Raw genomic sequence first — 21,440 nt, forward strand, 5'->3', positions numbered from 1 at the left:
AGAATTTAACCCTGAGTTGGGGAGAGTTATCTCAGTTTGGGTTTGGACACAGCCTAAAGCATGCGGTACAAAGTGGAGGTGTGGAGTCTGGAAGATATGGGTGTTAACTCAGGAAGGAGGCTCTAATGAAAGACACTTTTGAATTGCCTTATGGGAAATGTAGGATGAAGTGTTTTTGGAGCTACACTAGGTACTACATTTCAGGGTGTTTCAGACTTTGATGCTTCAATTCTGACCTTTTTTTCTTTTTAAACAAAATCTTTCTTTTGTGCATCCTCCAACTTTATGAAAAATAGTTGAAGGATAAACTTTCATGGACTTCCACAGAAAGGAAAAACACAGATATTAGCAATAAGGGGAAAAAAAAAAATCAAAACACGTCTGCCTCTTTTGTAACTTTGTCCTTGGTCTTGATTATGAATTCCTTTGTAAATTGTGATGGTGAATGTACTACAGAAGGTATTATTAATATTAAAGTTCCACATTGTTATTTTACAATGTAGTAGAGCTCTGTGTACCCATGATTTCTACTTGGTAGCAGTGTGAGTAATATCATTTTGTATCTAGTAAGATTGAGGCGTTTTATACATTTCATCATGCACACTTATACACTTTTATACTGCTGCTTTCTAGTTGTACACAATGAGAAAAAAACATGTTTGAATGTAACAAACAGCACAGTACACGTGAGGTAAATTTGGTTGGTGTGATAACTTACCCATTAAGAACATAAAAAACAATAAAAATGACAAATGACTATATAAAAAAACCTGATCAATTATCATTTAGTTGACTAACCAAGATACTAGCCCTGACAAGTTTTTGGAGATTAGAGAATATGAACTGTATTGAAGTGTAGCCATGCTTATGATATCTGTAGTAGAGACAATGACATCTCACATTGCTGTCCGACACAACTAAACAAGATAATCAGTTATTCTAATGGCACTGTGTGTACATATTACATCTCTTTTTTCTTACATACAATATATAGGTATTACTATATCTGCTTGTATAGGTGCACATGTGCATTTGTATGTATTGTGTACATTTATTTCTGTATTTCTGTGTATAAGAGAGATGTTTTCATTCCTTTTTTTTCTAATATTAGTTGTCATTTCAGTTATTGTGACTTCTGTATGAATGGGGACAAACAATAAAATATATTCCACACACACACACACACACACACACACACACACACACACACACACACACACATAAAGCCCCTGTTGCATAACATCTAGTCTTTTGCAAGCCTTCATCTTGTCATCTTGTTCCAGGTGTTACATGGCTAGAGTAGGGGGTGTGAGCGAGTGGTATTTGTCTTCAGGGTGAAAGACACCATTGTACAGGCCGGTTCGTAAAACCTGTCATCCTAGAAGCACATCGCTTAAACAGGCTGACCCCACTGTTTACAATACCACAGTCACAAGATGAGCTCCAAGCTTCTTTATCAGAGCATGTGTGTGTGTGTGTGTGTGTGTGTTTAGGCACAGAGAAAGAGCGTGAAGCGGGGGGCAGGTTTTACAGCGTACAGGCTTCTCATTCTGCACCACTTTGGCAGGGTTTGTATAACAAGCCGCATAATCATGTTTGTGCACTATGTGGCAAATCTAATCCATCTATTCAAATTAAAACAAAAGCTAATTCTGCATTTGAACAAAAAAAAAGTGGTTTGGTTTGACCCAAATCTGATAGGAAGTAATCCTAGAGTGAATGGAAATCTCTTTTAATTTCTATATGTTTGGGATTACATGCAAGAGTAGGAGAACTCTGGGAAATTGTAAACACACGTACATGTGAGTAAATTGCCACCTGGACAGTGACTTTTTACAGTATAATCAATGTCTGGACAAACCAATCTTTTAAAGCAATCAGCAGGGTGTGAAGGCAATAATAGATCAAGTGTGTGAGTAAACAACTAATATAAATAGTGATTCATTATTACCTTTCTGCTACATTTCTATCTTATAAATATAGACTCAGTTTTATTATCTGCTAAGTGGATATGCAGCTGTTGGAGAGGTCTTGGACTCTCACCAAGGTGTAAACTGACACGCTCATAAAATCCCAGTTATTAGTTATATTAAATTTGTAGGTGTAGCTTAATATGAAGCGGTGAGGATGATTGATTCCAGTTCATTTCTACTTTTATAGGCTGGTTTATAAATGGTGTGTAAGCGTGTAGTGGCTATGATAGTTGGACATTAACTATAGCATATATGCATAGGACTCAGCATTATTCTAATAAACTGTACAGTAGGTGATAACATAAACACACATATACAGAGGAAAAAACATTCTACATGATCCAAGTACTGTTTAAGAATCTAGTTTAAAAAAAACAACACACACAACTTCATGTCTGTTAATCTAAAAGTAACACCTTATTTATTAAAAGGCTTTACATTACATTGTGTGGACAAGATATGATCAATACAAAAGTAAAAACATGGCTGGTTGTCAGTCCAGACTTTTAGCACAGTGATACGATGTCAGTGGTTAATGACCAGTAGACCCACAACATGGATTGAAAATAGTTTCTTTCTATAAATTAAATCTCTGTTAGCATGCTATGAAAAGAATATAAAAAAACAAGACGACAAAAAACAAGATACCTTACAGTGTAATGTAGATCAGACTTTTAATGCAGGTAAGAATCAAAGTACTTTTGCACCATCATGACGGGATAATAGTAAAGACTGCTGGGATCATTTTGACACATGTTGTCCAGATGACAATCAGACAGGTTTTTTGAACAGTTAAACAGTTGAGAATACAACAGTGACTAACAAAATCATTACCAAATACTACAGTGGTGCACACTTACTCATTACAACAACCTGGGGGAGGGGGTAGAGTATTAGTGCAAACTTTTATCTCCATCCTAATTCACTGAAGAGCAATCTTAACAGGATCAAAGATTACATGAATGTTTTAATGCTGTTATCACACTGCTCAAAGATATTGTGTCAGGAGAGGGTTCACTATGAGTGGACTTGCAGTGCCCTCTCTGGTCAACTTTTACACCTCTACAGTACATAGGAAAGTTTGGGGAGAATGTAACGCACAGTTTCAGTATCTGTGTAGCACATTGTGTTTCATATACTCTTCATATAAACAAAAATTACACACTTATCAATTTAGACATTAGATGAGGAAAACTAAAAATCAGTGCAGGGTGAAAGTTAATTGAAATCAATTCAATAGAAAACATTATTAGTGGTTCTGAATAAGTCTTTTCAAGCTCATTATGAATTTAAAAAGTCAGTCTGAATTAACTATATTTATGACCCCGATCCTGATACGTCATTAAAAAAATCCATAGGGGTTTTCACAGTACGCTGGATTTGGATACAGATGACTTATGATCATCATTTCAGTATTGTGACTTTGTTCAGCTGAGGTTGTGCCAATTCAAGTTTTCTACGTCTAAATTGAAAAGTGGAAACAGTGGGAGCCCTGAGATGGTGTAATGGCGGTACAGCCTGTGGACAAAGCTGGTGTTGTGAGCGTGAACATTTTGAAATGATCAGATAAGAGGAGTATTGCATTTTTGGCACATGCCAAGAAAAAGGTAGCTGGCGGCTGTGTGTGTGTGTGTATGTGTGTGTGTAATATCAGTACTGACCCCGGATCAAACTGTAGCAAGTGAGGAAGCTTTGCACAAATTTAATCTGGGAAAAAAACCCACCATGGGCAGGCGGGTAAGTACCATCCCTGCTTAAGTCACCCATGACATCTGTAACTAAATTAAGCAGCATGAGGCATAGTTGAAGTTGTACTTATCTGAAACATTACAAAATGTAGAAACCTGTCCTGAATCAGCCCCAACTGTCTTAGTGAAAAAGAGGTGAAGCGGTTACGCCTCCACATCGACCAACTCTGGAGGCATCGGAGACTTTGGATGTTTGCTTTCAAAGTGTTGCTTGAAGGTCTTGGGGTCAGGCATTTGTGTCTGACAAAGAGTAAAGGGAGGAAAGAGAGAAAATTAACACAATGATGGACATTTACAGAGTAGTATAGGAAAAATATATGAATAAAAACGTTACTAATTAACTTGGTATCCAGGCATGGATTTATATCCTCATGAAATGATATCACTTTGACCAAACAATGCTATAAAAGGTCAGTATCTGCTCCATCACAAGGTAGCTCAACACATCATAAGATGTATTGTCCACTATGTTTAACATGTCAACTTGAATATACTTTTACAGAGCAGTTAGATACAGAGTTGAGGTGAGAAGCTGGTCATAATGACCAGAAGGGGTAATATACTGCTGAGGTAATTATTGGGACCAGAGATTAAATATTGCATTTACAGGTAACACAGGAGGTAATCCATCCTAGTGACTGTTAATAAAAAAACAGCTGTGATAAACTTTATCAAAAAGAATGGAGATGAAGAGTCTCCCAGCCTCTACTAAAACTAAGGACAATCTGTGAAACTTTAAATTTAACAATTGAACAATAACAATGAAAATTGTTGAAAAGGGACTATGGAGAGAAGCGTTTGCAGAGCACTTCTGCAAGTTCTGCCCATTTTCAACATCAACATAAATAAGGGTGACCACCAGATAGTTTTGAGAAGTCAGAACCCATTTCATAGTATTTAAAAGAATTTAAGATTTAGTGATAGTTCCCCAAAGATGAAACAGAGAGGCTTTGTGGATGAGCTATGGTCTATCCATTCACGAGTGCTTTTACACAACTAATGAGACTTACATTTTTATAACTTAATCACATTAATGTGAAAAAGTGGCTGCAATAGTTCCGAGTTCTGTTAGCTTGGTAGGAATATGACATCTTTAACAACCCAGTGTAACAGCCTTGTGATGAATCCTACATCTGTGTAGTTTGGGCTAAATTGAGCACTAAATGAATTGATAATTGCAGTTATTGACTATAGTTGGATCACTAGTATACTGTCATGCACATGGGCAGTGTAGCCAGTAACTACTCAATGCAGGACTGACATAAAATGTGAGTGAAGATCTATCTTAATCACACTTGAACAAAATCATCTGTGGTTGATAAACGCCTCTCAATCTACTGAATTAATCTTTCCACCTTTAATTGTTAAATAATAATGAGCTCATAAATCCTGTATCTTTCTGTTTTTGCCTGAGAACATACCCGACACACAGCGCATGTATATACTAAAGCAGCCTTGGCCGCTGCCTTCTGGTCATGGCCTTTTGCCTTCTTAATGTCTGCCTGCTTTTTGGCATTCTTCTGCTGGGACTGGATCTTCTGGTGCCCACGGGCCATGTCTGATGCTAGACCTAAAAAAAAAAAAAAAAAGATACAGAAGTTTGATCAGCACGACACCATAAAAAGACTTTATACCTGGCTTGGAAACAATTGAGTGACAAGGGAAGGAGAAATGTAAATCACCAAAGGACTGAAATTCACACTAACTGGGAATGCAAAGCAGTCACAGCAGCTGATAAAGCAACATGTATAATTTACAATGGACAGATGAGCCTTATAAGATCAATATGATTCAGTATTAGCAAGACAGCAGTGGCTGGGAAAAGTCCAACTTTAAGAACTGGGTTAATTGCCACTTTTTGGGTCACAGGGATAAGGCAATTAACTTGGAAATTTCCCCAAAGAAAATCAGACTGCAGATATTCAAAATTATTACACACAGTATAGATTTGGGTCAGTGCTATGGTTGCATGAACTGTGGTATATAGTGGTAGTGATGGGGCAGGGACTACTTTTTCTATCAATACTGCTGTCAATCAAGAAAGCCACACTTATCACAACTGTGTGTGATGGAGGGTAGTAACAGTGTGTACATATAAAGTAACGGTGAGCGACTTGAGGTTAGTCCCCGCCTTGCATCGCTCTCACCCGGCTTTAACAATGTTAGCAACGGTGACGCTAGCCAACTTTAGCCGGTCACAGAGAGTTTAGTTTAAAAGCGACAGTTTCACGCGGTTGCTGTGGAAGATAGGGTGGGCTTCACAACATAAACTCACACATTGTAATAAATGTATAACACAAGTACAACCAGGTGTTAAATTCAACGTCCACTCATTAAGCAAGACTAGCCTAGTGTTAGCCGGTTTGCTAACGATAGCTAGGAATAGCATGGACGATAACACACACATAATATGGATTCTGTTAGCGATATTGTGAATAAAGAGTCAGGATAATGGTTTGGTAAATGTCTTACCAGTGAAATATGACTGTATTAGTAACTGAAGATAAACGAAATAAGATCCTCCGGATGTTCCCCCGCTTCTAGTGGGTTGTCCTTACTGCACTAGTGCGCATGCCCGAACCGTAAAGAATGCTGCCTTCAAGTGCCGTTAGTAAAGCGGAGAAGCGTTCATAAACACGCTTTAAGTTTTACAACGATATTGACGGAGGTGTGAAAGTGTCTGGCAGCACGTCAAGGCAGCACCACTTCCATTTTAGAGAAATAAAAACTCAAAACTCAAATACGAACATACCAAAAGTGTGTGAACATATAGCATATTTTATTCATGAAGCATGTTTTTTTTTTTTTTTTTTTTTTTTTTTAAATGATCCCCCTCTATTGCATTTAGGCACATTTGTGAAGCCTATTATGAATAACATTTGCTGTCTGTACGGTGCAAGATTGAATGCCTGCCACAAGGTGTCACGGTACAGACAATAATAAGGCCAAGGTTACTCAGAGCAGCTATAACGTCCCTCATTTTTACATATTAACACATATGCAATACAATCCTGATTCATAATGATATGTTCCCTGGCATAGTAGGCTGTACAAACAGCCTACTATACAATATATATATATATATATATACATATATAATAACGCCTACAAAATGTCACTTCATTTTTTTATTTAGAGTCAAACTTGTAATTCAATGGTAGTAAATTCAAAGTAGTATTGATTGTTAGGGTGGAGGAAATAAAACCAGCGCCAGGAGAAACCGTGTATTCAGGTTACCCCCACCCCCACTTTCTCCCTCATCTTGATTGACCAATGGGGAAACGATTGTACCACCTGTGAAGAAACACCTATCCAATCAGAAATGCAACTCTCGCTTCCTTGTTTACCCTCCTTGTTCAGGTGGTGGAACGCGCATCTCTAAACCTGCCAACTTCTCCAAATAGGATACAAACCCTGACTAGTGCAAGAAATGTAGCAGTGTGTCAATCGTCAGTAACAGGATCCAATTTTACCTGACAGCAAGGACATTGGAATATATTTTAGTATGCAAGGTTACAGATGATTTCATTGGCTGTTTTGACAGATATGTTAAATAGCTTTTTGCGGGCCTAGTTTCTTTACTCTCTCTTTATCTCAAAGTCACCTGCACTAACAAGAAAGTCCAGTTTCTCAAGAGTCCTGGAGGCAGCATGGACCTAGACAGGTAAGAGAATATTAACAGTGTGAATGGTTATAACTTCTGTTCATGCCATTAAAATGTTTTTACAAGCAATTCAGATATTTAAGATGTCTTTTGTTTCTTTTATCTTCCATAGGCCACAAAACGTTTAGTTGAAAAAGAACTCATTTTCATAGTTTATTCCTATCATCTGTATGACACTCATGTATGGAATATTCAGCAGTAGATATAATCCATGGCTGACATTGCAGAAATACCAAAATGACTGTAATGGTATTGTCATTATTGTTTTTCATTTGGAGAATTTGACTGTAATTCATGGAGATGCAGCTAAATGTTAGAATGTCTATATTTACTCCTAATTACTGCAAAATATTTGACTTAACTAATATTAAAAATGACACAATGCATGACACAAAATTATTAAGATCTCATAGGCAGTGTGTCTTTTAACCAGCCTCCCTGAATGATGCTTCAAAAATGACATTTAAAAAAAAAGACTCTTAATTTTGATCCGGAATCACTGGTTTGACCACTTTCCTGTCTTTTAATATACGATAAATCAGCAGTAATCCGTCAGATATGCACTTACATAAACACATGTCACACAAAGCGGGCAATTCCCGTGAAGTTTGGTGAGAAACAGCCTGAGGCGAACTTCCACTTGGCACACATGACTTCCGTTAATGACATATTGACTTTCCAGTCACAACACGACTTTAATGTCTTTCAACCTGTCGCCCTGATGTCTCCTCAGTAAACGGCTGGTGGTGGTGGTACCGAACGAAGTGCCGGTGTCCTCACGCAGAGTGTTCAACAGTGAGGATGAGGCGTGGAGGAGCTACCTGGAGAACCCACTGACCGCTGCCACTAAGGCCATGATGAGCATCAATGGAGATGAGGACAGTGCAGCAGCTCTGGGACTACTATACGACTACTACAAGGTGTGCCTGACATTGCCAATCATAAGACAATTATCACATAATATGTCATGCTTTATTGTGGGTCTCATTTTTGGTGTTCGCTTCAACTTGATCAGGTTCCCAAAGAGAAGAGATGTGTCCCCAGCGGGGTTAAAATCACAGACCCCTCTGCTCTTGGACCTGATAACTGCAGAAGCTTGGAGATGCTAGATCACCATCTTCACACCCTCAGATCCATGCCTGTCAACCTCTCCCTAAACAACTCATCTACTACAGAGCACCAGGGCTCCAGGTCCAGAGGAGAGAGTAAAGGTGGAGCACCAGCAGCTCTTGCTCTGGTTAAGACAGAAGGTCATACGTCCATGCCGCTTTCCTGTTCTGGAGGTTCCCATCGACAAGACTCCAGAGAGCAGATAAGGATGGTTTATGAACAGAGCCGCTATGATATGTCCCTCGCTGGGTATTTGAAAGATGAACAGAGAAGCTCTCCAGACAGTATGTACGGGGATGCTGTGGAAGAAGAGGTGAGACTGATTTTCCAAATTGTTTTTTTTTTTTAACCTTTTATTTATTCAGAATAGTTTCTCTAGGAGGAAGCCTCTCTTTAACAGAAACTCATGGATCACATTCACACAGTTTCACCACAGTCTGATCTTCTGGCCATAGTTGGGGTTAACTGCCATGCTCAAGGGAGGGACAAACACTTCTTTTTCACCGTCCCCACCCGGTTTTATTCTGCCAGTCCAGGGATTGAACTCATGGTCACAAGCTCATTTTTCTAACCTTTAGGCTAACACTGCCCTTGTGGAGCGTTTTCTCCATTGGTTCTAATTTTTGAAACACACATTATCTTCTTTTACAGATGTATCACAGAAGTAGAAGTCCTTCCTCAAGCGTGGATGAATTGCACTACAACCTACCAGTGTAAGTTAAAACTCAAAGAAAAGCAAACTCAGACTCAACAAATAAAGGGGTCACACTGGTTTTATGTTACATACTTCCTGCCTACACAGTGCTCTGATGAATACATGTTTATTAGGTCTTACAGGATATTGCTGGTAGTATTCTATATTTGTGTTATTGTCAACACTGCATCGCTCAATACTATTGCACTACCTCTGTCAATCACAGGGTCATTGGTTCTTAATGAGGATGTAAATCTTTAAAAACGGCTTACAAATATAATTATATACCACTAGTTTATGTAAAAGAGGCCTCATTCATTTCCTAAAACAGCTGTGCACTGTTGTTTCAGACAGGAGGAATCAGTGCATTTGTTAGGGACTATTCCCTGCCGCGGATTAAGACTTATTTAGTGCTTTAGTGAGTATTTCAGTGTCTAAATTCATTGTAATGAAGGGATATGTCATCCAGTGCAACAATGTGGCTCATTGGTGTGTGTTTAATAGTTTTTTGGACAACAATGGAACTCTATTGCTCACAGGAATAAAACACCTCAGGCTTTGAATACACACACTACTGTTTTTTTTAGTTTCATGGGATTTATTGCCAATAAGGAAAGTATAGAATATCACCTCTGATTAACAAATGAAATATTTGTTTAGACTGTCATAAGAACCACTAATTGCCAGACCTTACCACACATACTTCTGTTCTTACAGTGATAGTTTCCAGTACTGTCTGGATGCCAGCATGTCGCTGCGGCCGCAACAAGGACAGGGACCGATGGCTTACTTGAACCGGGGCCAGTTCTACGCCCTGACACTGTCGGAAATCGGCTTCAGATCATCCCTACATGAGCCCAGAGGCAAAGTGAGGGTGAGTGGACCGAAGTCATCACATGGGCCTGATGGGAGCAAATCCAATAGTGAGCAGTGCACCATGGAAGGCTCTGAACTGCAGCGGGACAGTGTTGTACAGGTGAGGGAGGGGAGATAGTAAATAGAGAGGTAACGGAAGAGGTAGAGGTTGAGGGTTTTAATCTTATTGTTGGGTGGTGTGCGATTTAGAAGAAATTTAATACATATTTTTGATGATGAAAATCTTGTACTGTTTTGGCGTGATGGTAACACACCTCTGTTTCAACCACAGAGTGTTATCATGGTTGTCTTTGGGGAAGATAAGTGCAGAGACGAGCAGCTGAAAAATTGGAAATACTGGCACTCCCACCAGCACACTGCCAAACAAAGAGTCCTGGATATTGGTAAGATGATTATTATCCTCCTCACTAACAGGCCTGTTGGTCTCATCCACTGCTTGATGAGGTTTAAAAAGAGAACAGATGGGGAATAGAATCAGATACAAAAATGGTTAAGTCACTTCAGTATCAAATATCACACTTAGATACAGATACTGTGACGCCTGAGCTCCACAAACCCACACAGGTAAAAAGGGAGCAGGTGGCAGACCTGCACGAACCTCCAGGAGAATCCCGTCACATACCCCGAGGCGAAACCCACCTCCATTTGAATAACTGTCAATCTTCAATTCGCACAGGAGCACTGAGAAGAGACAGCCAGTGGGTTCCCCATTTGCATAGACGTTAACAGGAGAAATAGGTGGGGGCTTGGATTCAGGCCATATCCTGTATGATCAGCAAGAGACAGGCCTCAACCTGTGCTCGAAGATGCAATGGAATGAAGCAGAGATGTCAGACACTGTGCTGGTTTTGTCCGTGGCAAGTTCATGCCAATACTATGGTGAAATTTCAAAGCTAGTGTGCGAGTGGAAACTACTACTGTACGTGAGCAAATGAGTGTTTTGGGCAGTATCCAGGGCCCCTGTGGGAATCTTTACGCATTTACATCTTCATTTGTTGGCAAATGTGTCTCGTCAGGTGAACAAAAAACCCCCTCAGCCACAGATACATTAGGAACAGTGTAAACAGATACATTTGAGTTTGTTTAAAGATAAAGATAGATCAATATCACAGCAGTTCAACTGAGGTGGAAATAAGTATGTTGACTGAAGAGCAGTATTTTAGTACAATATGCTTTTAATTAAGCTTTAATTGAACATTTCCACTCCACTACATTTCAAGGGGAAGTATCGTAAGTTCTACTGCATTCATTTAAAAGCTGTAGTTACTTCTCAGATGAGGATTAGGATTTCACATAAAAACACACATGAAAACCTCAAAAGCATTCTTCCAGATGTTTCATTAAAATAACTAGTTGAGGTAAAATGATCCAATATTTCACAGAGAAGAACAGAAGAAGAAAAATGTCCACAGTGTCCCATCATCATCATCATCATCATCATCATCATCTTCTCACCCCTCAGCGTCATCTTGGCTTGACCACTAGGTGTAAAACCACTGGGCCAACTGAAGTTTTTTTTAAACATTGTCGTATTATATTATTGCTTATGTCACAATTTTGCACCTCGAACGCCGACCGTAACACTTCTCTCCGATCTTCACTTTTGCACGCAGCTGACTATAAGGAGAGCTTCAACACGATCGGTAACGTGGAGGAAATTGCCTACAACGCTGTCTCTTTCACGTGGGATGTCAGTGAAGAAGCCAAGGTAAAACAAAACTAAAAAAAGGGAGATTATACTGTTTGCTGTTTTTTAGGGCTCTTTAACTATCTCTTTAGCTTATTCTGCAGACTATGGTTCAGAATAGCTGTCAGAGCATATACCAGACCCCTCTCTACACCCCTCTACCCCCCCCCCCCCCCAACCTCTTTGTCCTCAGTGACAGAGAGAGCGTCCCTTGCTTTGTGTCATTATTTGAGGTCGCAGACATGCAGGGCAAAAAATCCTGAAAGGAACTGCTCGGATTTCGGCTTTGTTAAAGGTGGTCAGTTGGATAAATACTAACGCCAAACAATGTGTATTCATTCAAACACCCCCCTCCACACACACACACACACACACACACACACTGTATAAGCTCACCCTCAAGCTGTTTTGGGCCTGGTTGATCGGGGCTGTGGCTCCCATTTGGCTTGAGTTTAATGAGAGCTCCACTAACAGGCTGATTGAATGTGAGGTAATGGCAGCTTTGTGAGTTGGTGGATAAATATTTCTTGTTTGGCACATACCTTCACTCTGCTGTAATTGTTTTTAGTGCCCAGGTGGTGATATTGTATCAAGCTGTGTTTACTTACTCTGCCCCTTACCATTGTAATGTACCTGTATGTGCAGTTTTTTTTTCTTCTCATGAATTCATTTGAATTTCACATAATGAAAAAAATAAATAGGATCACCTGCACAGTCTTGTTCTTACATGATATAATCTGGATGGTTTCTGTCTGATAAGATTTTTCAGTAAGGAACGTATCTTCCACAATCATTGATAAGAGATCATATGATATAGAGCTGCAACTAACCATTATTTTCATTCTCAGCTAATCTGTTGGTTATTTTTTCGATTAATTCATACGTTTTTTTTAGTCTATAAAATGTCAGAAAATGGTGAAGAATATTAATCACACAAAAAGATATTCCGTTTACTGTCATAAAGACTAAAGAAATGAGAAAATATTCACATTTGAGAAGCAGGAATGAAAAAGAATTGGAAAATTTACGAGAATCAATTATAGAAATAGCAATTAATTTAATAGTTATAAACTAACTGACTAATCATTGCAGCTCTATTATTTATGATCTCATCAGCAGGAATAGATTGTCTGTACTCAGTAATAATTGTCTGTTTGGACCTGATCCAGATCCATCCTGACTTTTAGACTTTAGTATGGATTAAACTGTAAAACACTGGATCCTACGTTTGCAAATCAATGGCATCTTTTTCCTGCCTGATAAATGTCCACATCTTTCCAAATGAACGCCCCTGTTCATTCAGAGGGCTTTCCATCCGTTTGGGCATGAACCAAAGTAAACTTGATGATGTCACCATGACTTCATCAGGGAGGGGGGTATTTTCTCAGACTTGACACGGCTCCTCCAGAAGACGTTACACACTGTTCTACATGAATTGTGATAAGTACTTATACTAAGTACAGGATGACTGATCTGATTGTCATTAGGGCTGGGCCAAAAAAAAATAAAATCGATTTTTATATTAATCGTGATTTTTTTCTGCTGATTTTTAAAAATTGATTCTCATACAAGAATCGATATTTATTTATTTTAAAAATATATATTTTTTTAATTTAATTTTTTTTTCTAAAGACCAGCTAATTGTAGCACTTTAGTTTATTGTAAGATGTTGGCGGATGGGAATGAAATGAGTAAATCTCACAAACTGATGTGATGTGTGTGTTTTTTGTAAATATGACTTATGATGTATTATCAAGTGTTTCTTGAAATCTAAAATTGCAATACTTGGTAAAATCGAATCGCAATACTTGTTTAGTCAGAATCGCAATTTAAATCGAACCGGGACCCAAAAATCATTAGAGGATCCAATCGGCACAAAAGCTTATCGGCCCAGCCCTAATTTTCATGCTTAAAATTGGTGGCATGCCCCTTTAAAAGTAGTACAAGGGGTCAAACACATATTTCCAGTGTATTGCATGCTTGTTAAATATGAGTATGGAGCAGGGTGGTGTTTGTGTGTCAGTGTGTTTGTGCTCCATTATACAAACTTGATGATTATCAGCCTTGTTGCTACACACTAACCAGTACAGTTAGGAAATAATGTGGGAGAGGCTGAGAAAAAGTACCTTTATTATTGCGGGGTAATGTGGTGGTTGACATATCTCTGCTATCATTTATTGTGTGTGTGTGTGTGTGTGTGTGTGTGTGTGTGTGTGTGTGTGTGTGTGTGTGTGTGTGTGTGTGTGTGTGTGTGTGTGTGTGTGTGTCACCTAGAAATGTGTTCTCCAAGCACAATTGGATGTCCAATCAGGCTCTGATGGACTGACACACCAAACAGATATTTCTGGAGCAAATTATTAGTTTGGGTTTAGTTTTGTTGTTGTTTGTTTTGGCATGGGTCTGTTGTTGCCAGGCAACACAATCATCATCCTCATCCTCCTCATTGTAATGGATTGTGAAATGTGAGATGAGCTCCTTCCCTCTGCATGACTCTGTTTGCATGTTTGTTTATTTGTTCCATGTAACGCGGCTGGCTCTGAACAGCCACTTTACCCCTGCCCTCGTGAACTTTTTAGCTTTTCAGGAAGGTATTTTGAATGCTCACACGTGCGATGCGTGCAAGCAAAACAGGCCTCCTACACACACACACACACACACACACACACACACACACACACACACACACACACACACACACACACACACACACACACACATATATATAGATATTAGCAGTAGTGTGTACTGTCCTCCTGGAGAAATTTAAATGGCTTGGGTCTGTGGAGGTGTGAATTTGTGGAGGTGTGTAGGAGGCTCATTTGTGCCTCTGGCCTTTCCAGAAATCAGCCCTCACCTCTGCAGGTTCAGACACGATGCTGCTGCCGCTGCGTACTGGGAAAATAGCTTTTAAGCCGCTGTGAGGAATCTTTACCGTTATCCGTTTCTGCCGACTTGTTGCTCAGGCCGTCAGTCCTGTTTGACTGGAAAATCCATGAGGAGTTTATTATGTTGGTTTTGATGCTTTGGCATTAAACATTCCCATGGTCACCAATCATGGGAATATGTTCCCTCCTGTAATGAGATGTGTCAAGGTAGTGTCACGTAGTGCTGTTATTACATGTCATGGTTTAAAATAGGAGTAGGCTGCAGGCTTGTGTTAAGATTTAGGTGAGAGGTTAATTCCGTTTTTTCTCCCATGAGCCACTCAGGAAGGCAGCGGATATGTTCTGCTACTTTTTTTCTAGGAAGAAGATTTTTGGACTAAAGACTAAGACTTCTAAGAACTGTGACACTAACAAACAAGTCTGGATCATTCATTCAGCATTCCAGAAAGAAAAAAAAATTCCACTTTCCCCTAAATCAGTATATTTCGCAACTTAGATTGATTTGTCAGCATATGAAACTGAAGTGTTTTGCTTCTGGCCTGTGAACTGCTGCTGCTGTGACTCATGACCCTCCGTCCTCCGACCGTCTCACTTTCTCACTCATCAGTGCACAGTTCATGAGTCAGGTCGAGATTCACTTGGAGAACAAAGATGTGGCTGGCTGTAAAACTAACTGAGCTGATGACAGGAAAATGATGGGTTCTTATAGCTAAAATACACAGACCGTGCTTCCTTTTATTAATAGTTTAAGGTTTATAGTTATTGATTTAATAGAGAGAATGAAAAGGACTCAGTGCCTTGTTAGTGTGAGGGGAGAACCCTGCATTAGATCCCTGTTTGACCTGAGAACTTGTCCTGACAGGACCAACGCACTGATTCATCGCTTCACAAAGCATCTTTAGAAACGACTGAGATCATTGATGTAGTTATTAAGTGGGTTGAATGATTACTCACAGACACAGCAGATAGTTTCTCACCCATTATCACTGTGTAAACCGGTGATTCCCAACCATTCAGCACTGTGAGCCCTCTAAACGAAGCTTTACTTGTACTTTACTGGACTTAAATACTTTATTGGGATTAAAAGTTTGAATGCAGTGGCTAAAACACAGAGCAGCTTTAACTATTTAAATGATATATAACTCAGAATGATGCAATCCCATCAATAAGTTGTTTATAAAAAAGGGTTTTTAAGCTTTTTCCTTATTTAAACCTGAAGGTATCAAATTCTACACCCTACATTTTTATTTCTGAAGGTGTATTTGTGTTCACTCAATGCGTCTTTCAAGTCGTCTTTTTGGTGCATCCAACATTAAAACATCTGTCTTCATTCTAACTGTTTTATATGAATATGTTAAGAGGCCTGAAGATGTAAAATTATCTTGTAAAAGCACAAAAAAAAAAGAAAATATGAGCATAAATTTGTCTGAGCTCAAACTTCTGTAGCAAGAATGAGTTTTCTTGCTTTTTGTTGCTCATCTCCAGGTCCCTTTGGGGGTCCTGAACCACAGGTTGAGAACCACTGAGTGATCTATATGATTTAATGTCTCTTTTTAAACTTGCATAGTTGGTTGTCCTTAGTCCTCTTTGAAGTTAAAAAGTTAAAGACTGTAAAACATACTGTGTGGTAACTGTTTGGTGACTATGCTGCTGCCAGTTTCAGCTCACTAAACACCCAAAATTTGTCTTCTGTCTTACTTTTCTTTCTCAGGTCTTTATCTCTGTGAACTGTCTGAGCACAGACTTCTCCTCTCAGAAAGGCGTGAAGGGGATGCCACTGATGATCCAGATCGACACCTACAGCTACAACAGCTGCAGCAGCAGGCCCATCCACAGGGCCAACGCTCAGATCAAGGTCTTCTGTGACAAGGTGATGATGGCCCGCTGGCTCAGACTGATAACTCATCTCATTTCCACTTAGATGATGCTTTTTTTTTGGATCTATGGGCATTTTGTATATTCCTATCTGCTCAACATGACTGTGTGTTTTGCAGGGTGCTGAGAGAAAGCTTCGTGATGAGGAGAAGAAGCAGCTGAGGAAGAGGATGAAAGGTGAAGATATTAACTAATTTCAATCACTTTTAATCAACAATGTTAACACAGTTTTGTTGTATTTTATGTATTTCACACACACATAAAGAAAAACAACAACACATGAATTAAATATAAAAAGTGCACGTGAGCATGTGGTACAAACTTGTAATGCCTTATATGAAAAAAACACCAAACATATAAACAGAAGGTAAAAAATCACTAATACACTTTAAATATTAGTGTTAAAATGGTAAAATAAGTTTAGGTATAGTTAAGAAAGAAATGAAGAGAAGCAGGAGTGTCGCTGTATTAACAGTGTGAACAACAGTTAGTGAGAATCATTTTTATTCCAGAGCCAGATGTGTTTGACAGCTGCACAGTAAAGCATGTACAGTAATACAAAAAAAAGAGCAGGTTTCAGTACAGAGAAGACAGAAAACATAAGCACAAGACTGAGGAAGCAGGCAAAGTGTAATCAAACCTTCAAATCAAATCTGCACTTGGAGCGGTTGCCTGGCAACAGATGCTGAGTTCATACTCTCTCTCCGGATTAGGGAAATATGGCAGCTCAGGGCCGACCTCTCCCATGAAGAAGGATGACAACAAGCTGTTCAAGACCATGGCGGACCTGGACTCCCAGCCTGTCCTCTTCATTCCTGACGTGCACTTTGGAAACCTGCAGAGAGCGGGCCAGGTGAGGGACCACACACACACACACACACACACACACACACACACTTCCTGAGTTGATGACCGTGGTGGGATCCAGTCTTTAACTATGTCTCATGTGGTCTGCTCTCTATTTTCAGGTGTTTGCTTTCAACACAGAGGAGGTGGACAAGGACGGGTGAGCGTCATGCTGTTATTTTATCTCCAAACTCTGCACATCTGTAACAAGTCCTCTCACTGCTTTATGACTGATGATCCCTCAATGCTGAAATAATACTCTGTGTATGTCATAGTTAAATAGACCAGGATGACTCCACTGCTATTTATATCACATTTAAGGGAACAGAAGAAGAATAAAAAGTAAAATCAATCATATTCCCCTTAAATCAGTGAGTCTAAAGAAAAGTAAAACATTCAGGGGTCATCAGAAACTTCTAGACTCTAAAGATTTGTCACATGAAAAAAACACAAGAGAGAGAATCACTCTACTTGAGTATTTTCATTTGATACTACTTCAACTTTCTACTTCATTACATTTATTTGCTATTTATAGTTACTAATTACCTTTCAGATTAAGACATAAAATAATATATTTAAATATTCTAACTTGTTAAAATTGTCTGCCCTTGCATTGATGTGAGAATGGTGCTATAAAGACAAAATGCATTATTATATTATTATATTATTTCATATAATGCATGATTATTACTAGTAATCTACCATCAGTATCTAAAACTGGCTCCACATTGTTAAACTACAACAGTAAAATGAACTTTGCATAATGAGTACTTTACTTTTGGTAGTGCATTTGCAGTACTTACTCTACTTAACATACTTTTACTTGAATAAAGTATTGAAATACTTGAAAGCTCATATGTAGATATTGAATTATTTTAAGGTGCTTTAAATGGTGTCTGTGTGTCGTATCAGGAGTGTTCTGATGAAGAGGATGTCATGTGCTGCTGAGGAAGCCGTTTGTCCCCCTCAGCCCAAGAAGCCTAAAGTGGACCAGGAAAGAAAAGGTTTGTAATGACATCATTTTATCTCTCATCATTCCTCTCATCAAGCAATTGCACTTACTGTAGATCTGTACTCATTTCTTTTCTTGTCTCTAACATCTGGATCATCAGTTCTGCTGTATGTGAGGAAGGAGAGCGATGAAGTGTTCGATGCCTTGATGCTGCGCTCCCCGACCCTCAGCGCCTTAACCGAGGCGGTGAGTATCAGTGAAGTACATCTATAGTGTAGTATGTAGTAATCCTGTTTAAATAATGCAAACCTCAGAGTGCTTCAGCTTGGTTTAAAAGACACTGTTTCTACACTGTGTTTTACAGATCTCAGAGAAATACTCAGTGCCTGGTAACAAGATGGTCAAAATCTACCAAAAAAGCAAAAAAGGGTGAGTGAAGAGTCAAACTAAATGAAAAACTGAATAATAGGAGTCTTTCTCATCTGCTTTCATATATTATCTGTCCTCAGGGTTCTGGTGAACATGGACGACAACATCATCCAGCACTACTCCAACGAGGACACCTTCATCCTAACTATGGAGAACTCAGCAGACTCCGTGCGGGTCACCCTTTCAGAGACGGTAGCGTAGCCATCATCATCATCATCATCATCATCATCATCATCATCATCATCATCATCATCATCATCATCATCATCATCATACTGCTACTCACTCTAACGTGTCACCTGAAGGCCACGTTTCGAGTGTCGGGAATCGTTGTCTAAACTTCATCCAGCAAACGTCTCGCATGTTGCCGGGGGAAACTCTAAAAACTCTGAAAGTGGCCTAGATTTATGGATGGATGTTTGTTTGATCTCTTCTCTTCTTCATACTCGTGTCCACCAGAGGAAAGAAAGAACTTTTTTTTTTTTTTTTTACCTGCGTCACCACACAGCATCCAGCCAGCTTGCTGCGGTCTCACAGGAAGAAGACACTACAGTATACAGCAGTCTTATTGGATTAGCTGCTGTTTGCTTCCTCTGCGCTCCTCCACCATCCTTCCTTTTACCTCCTCTCATTACGGAAGCTTTCAAATGACTTTATCAGATGTTTGGGACTATAAATCTCCAGGTAACGGCGTATTGTTTAGTTTGTACATAATTCTTTTTAGATGTGTCTTTAAATGCTTGTTGTGTTTTGATTCTGTGATTTTTTTTTTTTTTAATATCATCGCTCATATATTTTTTTTTTAAACTTTTCTAATCAGAGCTGGTGAAATAACAGTTATCCCAGGTTGTGATTACATGCTGGTGTCTAAGGATGTGTAATTACATAAGGCACCATTATAGAACAAGCCTCCAGGATGCTGTTAAACTGCTCTGCTTCCTCAGCTCCAGTGTTTATTGCTCTTGATCTCGCCGAGGAGGCCGTGCTCATTAGTATTTATGACATTAGGAACTTCCATTTACACCATCCTATTTCTGAGGCGGCTGAAAAGTATCACAGCGGAACAGTCTAATCGCCGGGTTTCAACGCACTCACCCTACTGTGTTCACGCCCGATCCTTCATGCGTACGCTCCATGAACCATGATGTCTTTTAAATGAGTCAATAAATATAGTTTTATATGCAGCTGCTTGTCTCTCCTGGTTTATTTGACTCCTAACACCACTTTGCACCACGCATTTGTATAAGTAATAAACATTATTATTTGACTTTATATGGTTTTCTAAGTTGTCAACAGCTTTACTGTATATAGATGAGGTGTAAACCATTTCCAAGAACAACTTCTGGGTTGCCAAATCTGGTGTTAACCCATTGATGCATATGTGGTGTTAGGTAATAGTGCTGTTATAAATATTAATACCAGTAGTAAATGTGTAGCAGGTTGTTAATAAAAGAATGAATTTGTTCAAATCATCTGCATCAGCTTTTTTTTTTTTACCTGGCAATCCAAAAGTTGTAATTAATACTTTTTAATTTGTTCAATAAAACCAAGGGAGTGAATTCCTCTGTTCACAATGCTACTGTTCCAGTTTCTGTTAGATTTACTAGTATTAATAACTTTTATGAACAGCACAGATGCTTTCTGGCTTTCTTTATTCTCAGTTTGACCACTGAGGCTGAATATTGGATGCTACAATGCTCTGTACATGGTGGAGGCTGAAGCTACAACAACATCTCTGCACCTTTTTTGGGGGGGGGGTTAAAGAACAAATGATGAAATCTATGTTTTTATTTTACACATTAGAGTCTGTGGAAAGAGCCAGAAATCAACATCAGGTAAAGTAAGATAGATGTCTGTTATTTAAAACTAATAAACTAGTATTAATAACATGCCCTTGTATAATTTTTGGGTTATTCTCTAATCTTTTCTTTTTTGTAATTGTAAATATTGGATAATGGGGACTGTTTGAACAGCTGTTTAAATAGTTTAGAGGGAAAATGTCTCTTTCCCTGATCTCCTAACTAGAGATCTGAAATGTAGCAAAAAGCCCCATCTGCTGATTTTTGGCTTAAAATGTGAATCTGGAATGCAAATACTATGGCTGTAAAAGAAATGTGGTCGCATAAAATGTACAAGTAGAAGTACAAAGTAACAGAAATGGAAATTCTCCCATAAATAAGGCCTGCTTAAAAAGTATATATTGTAATATTTGCGTAAATGAGTTTGAAATGACAGCTCTCCTCCTGTGCTTCTCCAGAGGAAAAAAAGTACTAAAGATGTTTCAAAAAGTTTCTTAATTAAATTTATCAGCAGGTTATTTCACTGTGTTCCTTTCTCTCTAATTAAGGATCAAAGTAGTTCACAGACTGCAGCTCAGTGCAGCAGGTCACAGTGATCTCACTTCAGAAAGCCGAGTTGGTTAAAAACTTCATTTGAACACTTACAAAATGTCACTTTGGGTAGTTTCTGGTTATTAGAGAGTTTGACAGTATGGTGGATGTCATTTGAGTCATCACAGTCAATGTTGGTGGAAATATATCAATAAAACCAGATGAAACTATGTGCAGACAGTCATAGTTCTACTAACTTTAATGATTTCCTGACTTTCCTCTAGCGCCACCATGAGGTTGAGATTTTTGGATATAAATAAAATATCTCAAAAACTATTGGATGAGCTGCCATTACATTTCATACAGACTTT

At 38.8% G+C, this 21,440-nt stretch overlaps 2 protein-coding genes across 2 annotated transcripts; one reads left to right on the plus strand and one right to left on the minus strand.

The window, feature by feature from the left end:
* Positions 1–2,431: 2,431 nt before the first annotated feature.
* LOC128365784 (zinc finger protein 706) lies at positions 2,432–6,265 on the minus strand. Its single transcript, XM_053326366.1, has 3 exons — positions 6,194–6,265; positions 5,143–5,291; positions 2,432–3,961 (listed from the first exon to the last, which is right to left on the minus strand). The coding sequence occupies exons 2-3, from the start codon at positions 5,275–5,277 to the stop codon at positions 3,866–3,868; spliced, it is 231 nt and encodes a 76-aa protein (XP_053182341.1). The 5' UTR covers positions 5,278–5,291; positions 6,194–6,265; the 3' UTR covers positions 2,432–3,865.
* Positions 6,266–7,371: 1,106 nt separating this feature from the next.
* Positions 7,372–18,940, plus strand: LOC128366870 (grainyhead-like protein 2 homolog). Its single transcript, XM_053327638.1, has 15 exons — positions 7,372–7,385; positions 8,119–8,305; positions 8,401–8,808; positions 9,147–9,208; positions 9,907–10,165; positions 10,337–10,448; positions 11,679–11,773; positions 16,349–16,507; positions 16,632–16,689; positions 17,226–17,365; positions 17,481–17,518; positions 18,271–18,362; positions 18,471–18,556; positions 18,675–18,739; positions 18,820–18,940. The coding sequence occupies exons 1-15, from the start codon at positions 7,372–7,374 to the stop codon at positions 18,938–18,940; spliced, it is 1,896 nt and encodes a 631-aa protein (XP_053183613.1).
* The last annotated feature ends 2,500 nt before the right edge of the window (positions 18,941–21,440 follow it).

This window comes from Scomber japonicus, chromosome 10 (assembly GCF_027409825.1).
Source record: "Scomber japonicus isolate fScoJap1 chromosome 10, fScoJap1.pri, whole genome shotgun sequence".
NCBI classification, from domain to species: Eukaryota; Metazoa; Chordata; class Actinopteri; order Scombriformes; family Scombridae; genus Scomber; species Scomber japonicus.

What these genes read in the sequence shown, in the direction of transcription:
- LOC128365784 (XM_053326366.1), bottom strand. Translation starts at nt 5,277, where the DNA reads ATGGCCCGTGGGCACCAGAAGATCCAGTCCCAGCAGAAGAATGCCAAA. An exon ending in ATACATGCGCTGTGTGTCGG is followed by an intron (nt 3,962 to 5,142) that starts GTATGTTCTCAG and finishes ACTCTTTGTCAG; the next exon opens with ACACAAATGCCTGACCCCAA.
- LOC128366870 (XM_053327638.1), top strand. An exon ending in GAGGAGGTGGACAAGGACGG is followed by an intron (nt 17,519 to 18,270) that starts GTGAGCGTCATG and finishes GTGTCGTATCAG; the next exon opens with GAGTGTTCTGATGAAGAGGA. An exon ending in TACCAAAAAAGCAAAAAAGG is followed by an intron (nt 18,740 to 18,819) that starts GTGAGTGAAGAG and finishes ATCTGTCCTCAG; the next exon opens with GGTTCTGGTGAACATGGACG.